The sequence below is a fragment of the Pempheris klunzingeri genome, chromosome 4, assembly GCF_042242105.1.
Source record: "Pempheris klunzingeri isolate RE-2024b chromosome 4, fPemKlu1.hap1, whole genome shotgun sequence".
Taxonomy (NCBI): Eukaryota; Metazoa; Chordata; class Actinopteri; order Acropomatiformes; family Pempheridae; genus Pempheris; species Pempheris klunzingeri.
In genome coordinates this window covers 21,111,986-21,118,107 of record NC_092015.1, presented here as the reverse complement: position 1 = coordinate 21,118,107, position 6,122 = coordinate 21,111,986, and the positions used below count along the sequence as shown (strand labels likewise).

General features: G+C 41.6%; 2 protein-coding genes across 6 annotated transcripts in view; one reads left to right on the top strand and one right to left on the bottom strand.

Annotated features, from left to right (window-relative positions):
* The first annotated feature begins 1,304 nt into the window (after nucleotides 1-1,304).
* Nucleotides 1,305-3,802, top strand: LOC139199609 (uncharacterized). Its single transcript, XM_070828674.1, has 5 exons — nucleotides 1,305-1,501; nucleotides 2,090-2,425; nucleotides 2,534-2,788; nucleotides 2,886-2,914; nucleotides 3,055-3,802. The coding sequence occupies exons 1-5, from the start codon at nucleotides 1,423-1,425 to the stop codon at nucleotides 3,151-3,153; spliced, it is 798 nt and encodes a 265-aa protein (XP_070684775.1). The 5' UTR covers nucleotides 1,305-1,422; the 3' UTR covers nucleotides 3,154-3,802.
* rap1gap2a (RAP1 GTPase activating protein 2a) overlaps nucleotides 3,788-6,122 on the bottom strand; it is a 39,891-nt gene continuing 37,556 nt past the window's right edge. For all 5 annotated transcript variants that reach the window (XM_070828673.1, XM_070828667.1, XM_070828668.1 and 2 more), the window contains one exon: nucleotides 3,788-5,922. In XM_070828673.1, coding sequence (XP_070684774.1) covers nucleotides 5,914-5,922 — 9 coding nt within the window. In that variant the 3' untranslated portion in view covers nucleotides 3,788-5,913. The remainder of the gene's footprint in view (nucleotides 5,923-6,122) is intronic.

Sequence of the window (6,122 nt, the reverse complement as noted above, 5' to 3'; positions counted from 1 at the left end):
ACACAAGTTATATTCTATAAGAAAGTAGACCCAATATGTTCCTCAACTGATGAGACACGAAGGAGAAAAAAAATACAAAAACATCAAGCAAGTCATCTCTTTTTTTCATTTGCAGAGGGGTTGCAAATTTATCATTTTTGGTTTTTGCAAATTGTAGGAAGGAGCACACATCCTTAAATAATTAACCTTCAAACCCATAAACTAAGGTTCAGCATTGGAAAACCTTTCATTTGTGAATGATTTCAAACCTATCCAGTAGTTTTTTTTAACACATATTTATCTATTTATCTGTTTATTGATTCATTTGTTTATTATTTTGTTTGTGTTTTCCAACATCATCTTGTAGGCTACTTAGTTAGTATACATGACACATACATGTAATAATGTACTATATTCTACTACAATTTATTAGAATAAACATTCCAAGCAGAGATCACAAAGGTCATCATGAATAATGATGTAATGATGACGCATTATCATTTAACGCTTCCCAACATAAAAAAGTTTATTAAAGCTGATATATTCATCCAGTGGACGCTGCTGTTCTTACCTCCTGTTATTCCCACTCATCATGTGAGTTGGAGGACACGCAGCGACATTAAACGAGCGCTCCCAAAGTCAAACATCACAGAACAATTGCGTATAAAACGTCCGGCAACTGTTTGCAAAATAAAAGCACGCTTTGCATCTATTTGTTAGCAGCCTGATTTCGAAGTTCCAGTCCCCATGTCACTTACACTGAAAACACTCGCGAGGAAAGTGGAATGATTCCAACGATGAAAATTTTTTTGGGGGGGTATTGTGAACCCATTTTTAAGATGTTTCTCTCCATGGAGGCGACACGCAGCTTTTATTTTGAAGCTTTTATTCTCCTGCTAAGTAACTTTCAGTCAAACATTTCACAATGGGAAACCCCACACATTAAGGGAAGCCAGCCAGCTGAACTTAAACTCTTTAACACTTAAGCAAAATAAGATGACTCAACTTGTGGCCTTCATCAGGTTCACCCTACAACACAAACTAACCACCCAACAGGTCACAACACATCAGAAATGTTCAGTTTCTGTATTGCTCAATGTTTCTCTTTTCATATTGCTGTTCCTTGAAACGGGCCCCTTTCCTGTAGGAACGTTTATATTACCACTCATGAAGTCATTGCTTTCCTGTAATTTAGCATGTGAGCCTTGTGGTACTGTGTGTGTGTGTGTGTGTGTGTGTGTGGAGGGGTTGGCTTGAGGGTTCCTTCCTTCCTTTGCCTCAGCAGGAAAAAGGAAAAGAAAGTGAGAGAAACAGTGAGCTGATGGACCTCCAGCAACTGACAACAATTTGAACCAGCAGCGTAGCCATGCACATCATACAGCCGTCCTGGTGGAATGAAGACATGATCTGTAGAGAGGAAGTCAAATCAGCCTGTGAGAACCAATGACCAACGCACTTTTACAGTCAGACATGCAGAAATATCTCCTCAGAGCCATCAGCTGTCTCTGCCTTCTTCACACTGGTAAGTAACATGTTTTAGTTTGTGCAAATCTGATATGCCATTCAAATTCTCATTATAAATAAGGGAAATCTCCTCCATATATTATTTAGAGTTTGAGGAGCTTGACTCAGACGGCAGTCCCATGTCTTTGAATTCACCTATGTTGCAACAGCTGTAGTGAAGCTACGTTACAGTAAGATCTCAGTCCTGTAAGATCTCAGTCCGTTTTATATGTATTCAGTTCATTTTGCATTGAACATCTTTTTTTTTTTTTGTGAAACAATTTGTTCAACATGGAAATTATCTAAAAGCAACAAAACCACCCAAAACATTTAGTTGCAAGTCTACAGACACCTTGTTAGTTGTGAAATGCAAATGATGGAATCTTGCATTTCGTGTGTGTGTGTGTGTGTGTGTAGTTTGTTTTAAGACATATAGTAGAATAAGTGCATAATTATCTTTAATAATTTAGTATTCAGACCCTCAGTGATCACATACTGATACATACTATGTTAAAACAGTAACATTCACCACTATTTAACATATTCTTTCGGTTTAAACTGTTTCTTTGTCCGACAATAACATGCTAAAGGAGACTTCCTTTTTCAGGTCTCATTGCAGAAGAATGCAGCCCAACTGTTCTGGCAAAACGTGACACATTTTATGTACCAGCAGGGGGCAGTCTGTCCCTGTCCTGTGTGGTGCAGCACTGTGGAGACACCTGGAAGGGAGGCTGGATGTGGAGAAATTCAACAGATGAAAGCATGAAGGTCACTAAGGAAAATGTGTGGCAAACCAATGTGACCGTCTCAGCCAATCAAATTCAACTCAATTTGAATTTCCTGAGTGTCAACCAATCGGATGAAGGTTTCTATGGCTGCAGAGTTAAATGGGATGAAGGTGACACTGCAATGGGACATTTGGTGTATGTGAACGTCACTGCCGGTCGGTAGAATCCTATTTATTAGCAAAACATATGTTTGTGTGTATTGTAATGCATGTGTCATCTAATTGTATTAATTTCTGTGTATATTATTCTGTGTCCACCCCCAGCTGTCCTCTCCCAGAGGAGTGTGTTGCTCAGGGTTGTGGTCTGTGCCAGTGCTTTACTTTGTCTCCCCATCATTCTGGGATTGGCTCGTTGTCTGAGTTCAAAAGTCAATCCTCAGCCACTTCCCAGGACGCTGTCCACCCATCCAGCTGAATACAGAGGCCTACCACACCCGGCTCCACAGCCTCCATCTCGATGTCCAGTACCCCAGAAACGTACCATGGTACCCCAGAAACGAAGCACTTCCTCACACAAAGGTATCTCCTATTCTTACTTTGTGGCCTGTAAAACTGATAAAGACTTACTGCAGCATTTAAAAACTGACTCCTTATTGTCACGTTTTGTATTTTATAGCTCCCACGGAGTCCCAGCAGAAGGCTGAGGTGGGTAAATGTCCTGTTTCAAGACAGGATGCCCTTTGCAGTGCCCTCAGCCTTGTTTGTTTCCCCTCACTAGCCTCGAATATGTCCACACTCCATGCATGTGACCTCCTGACTCTATTTTTCCATCTGCAATGTTACAGGTGGTGTACGCAGACATTTCCCAGGAAGCACTGAGGCAACAGGGAGCCACCAGAGAGCCTGACCAGTCCACTGTGTACTCGGCCCTCAGGTTTTCCTGAAAAGCTGCCTGCTGAGGATCAATAATGCATAACTTTTTTGTGGGATTCTGCTTGATCCTTCCACCTTTGATGTGAACTCATGGTACCAGGGGGCTCTCACTCGCTGGAGTGCATCTTTGAGAATACATTCTTTCCCAGTTCATTGTGTAAAATCTTTACAGCAGAGGATAAGAGGATGCAAAAGAAGTAATGTTTATCTATCTATGAATATGGACTCCACTGATTACACCCTGATGTTGTCGTGGTAACTGTTTTACTTTCAGAGAAGTGCCAAAAAATCCCTCATATGCACGTAGTGTAAGACACAGCAAGTGGAGCAGATAATGAGATATCTCCGCATGCATCCACAAACTCGCCCTGAGGTGCTGCAGAAAGAAAAGATTGTGCTATAATATTACTGACACTTTGATTGTTTTGAAATGTGACCGCGGACAAGCAAAACTTTAAATGCATCCCGACCAATTTAAACATACTGCTGTTTTTAAAATGTGAAAGAAACGTTGTCTGTAATGTCTAACAGTTTTTTTCTGATTTGTTCATTCGCATCAAATATGAAAGCATGGATAGAACCACCACCTCTGTATTGTGCTGTAAGTGTCATGTGAGATTTAAATAAAACGAGATGACACGTGAGTGACACAAAATACAACATTTTATTTTTAGAATAAATTCTCAATGGCACGTTACATAACCAAATATACATATACTTGTTTAGACATCTTTTAAATTAATATATTTCCTTTAGTCATTTTACCTTTTTAATTAGCGTACTCTGCAGTTACATTTTTACATGACATCAATGCAAAAGAAGTTATCATTTTAATAAATTAAGCATATTAACAGAGAAAAAGGCTGCAGGGCGTTTAGGCGATTCCTGCTACAAACTAAATGACATCTTAACTTCCTGCTTTTGTGTGATTTTCTGTCCCTGCCTCCCCCGCTCGAGGTAATCACTGGCCTACAATTAATGAGCGCAGTGTGCGCACATCTGCCTCTACTTAATCCGGAAACGTACTTCTCAAGGAACTCCTGGCAAGTTAAAAAGTCACCTAAATTACAAAGTAGGTGTTTGTAAATTGGGTGAACTGACCCTTTAAGCCCCCACAGGACTTGACACGCTATTAAGCCATTCTCTCTACAACAGGAGTACATAGGCATCCTTCCAAAGACCCGCCAGCTTGGTTGTTTGGTCACATAGGAAACACATCTGTGTGTCTCTAAGTTATTTCTCGCTAAGCAAACTTAGCCGTGCTAACTCTAGTTTGTGCAGCTCCAGGCTAATGTTACAGTATAGTTGAAGACTAGAGTAGACCTATTGTCCTGTTGTGCTTGTAAGCAACTGGCTTTACGATTCACTTCTAGGAAATTTTGTACTAAGACCTAACAAAATCAAAAATAAAAAAAGCAAAAAAAAAAGCTCCAAGTTCACATTCAAAGTGTTTTTGCCAAAGGGTGGTTCAAAGGTTCATTTAACCTGAAGCATCTTTTTTCAAGTCATCTTCATCAGCTCACACGCTGGGAAACCCCGGAGACGTTCCTGTTCAAAGGTTCCACCGAACATAAACACGGATACATCGAGCTAGCAAGCTTCAATGGGAGGTATCAGGAGGTGAAATGTTTTCAGTAAGTGCAACGTCTATTTTCAGCAAATGTGGGTGTTGATCGGCTACCCACAACTGTGCTGTAACCGGATCCAGAGGATTCTTGTCCTCTCACATGGTGAGAGAGACAGACAGACAGAGAGAGAGAGAGACAGAGACAGAGACAGACAGAAAGAGAGAGAGAGAGAGAGAGAGAGTGGTGAGGAGGGCTTTTGATAGATTGTAAGGCGCAGCTTTGGCTAAAATAAGCTTATGGCGAAATGTGTTGGCAGTGTCCCTTACTGTGCCCCCCCCCCCTCCCCGTGAGCTAATTTCCACTAACCAAGCACTTGAGTTCAAGTAACCCCTTACAGATGCAGAAATGCTGTCAGCAATGTCGTGTTTACAGTGCAGCAGACACAATGCAGCAGCTAGTGAGGTTACAAAAGCATCTCGAAAATCAAAGGCGTTCTCTAGAAAAGCATTTTTATATGCAAAGAAACAAGCTCTGATCTTAAAGCGGAGTAGTAAGACTCCCTGCGTTGTCACCAAAATGTCTTTTGTAAGCCGTGTTTCTGTGCATGCGTGTGTTTTGTGTGTGTCTGTGTGTCTTTTTTTGTTAGGGCAAAGGGGGAACTGCTCCCAGACGTACCGTTGGAGGGCAAAGGCAAAAGGGAACATCCTGATGTCTGACAAAAAGACATCCTTTCCACTGAGAACTCAGCGGTCAGCTAGATAAGGAGTAACAGTTCAGCCACAGTCTCTTCTAGATCACTGTGTCTCTCTATCGAACAAGATGCTTGAGAAAAAGCTGCGGCAGAGTCTGGCTCGGCCTGCGCTCACAGTATTACAGCCAAACTGGGACTTCTGTGTGATGTGAACAATTAATAACTGATATGCAGCAGCTTGTAACATCGGTAGAGTATGGACTGATTACTGTAGCTAAAGGCTGGCTAAAAAGAAAGCCAACATGTCGGCTGCTTTTCGTCACTATACACTCACAGTATTGTTTTATAGTGTGTGGGGACTCTGGTGCGGATGGTAATCCTGTCAGATTATCCTTGCCTTAGGGAAGTGATTCTACAGTGATTTTGTGGTTGTTGTTGTGATTTTATTTTGCAGCTCCATCAGCCCGCGCTGTCCTTCTGTTGTGCAAGTCTGATATTTCCGTTCCACTGTTCTACTCGGACTGAAAGAGAGAGAAAGGTGAACAGAGGCGGCAGTTAGAGGAGAGCGTTCACTGACAGCGTGCATCTTTCAGTCTGGGCCTATTACCCGACAGCAGCTCCACTGTTTCAGAGACATTGCAGTGATCCAGAGGTAATGAGATGTCTGTAACCTGGACAGAGAGTCCATCAAAAACACACAGAGGAACTTTTTATGACAGCT

Excerpts from the sequence above, each read along its gene's own strand:
- LOC139199609 (XM_070828674.1), top strand. The coding sequence starts at position 1,423 with ATGACCAACGCACTTTTACAGTCAGACATGCAGAAATATCTCCTCAGA. Across the intron at positions 1,502-2,089 it reads TCTCTGCCTTCTTCACACTG|GTCTCATTGCAGAAGAATGC; the intron begins GTAAGTAACATG and ends TTCCTTTTTCAG. Across the intron at positions 2,915-3,054 it reads AGTCCCAGCAGAAGGCTGAG|GTGGTGTACGCAGACATTTC; the intron begins GTGGGTAAATGT and ends GCAATGTTACAG.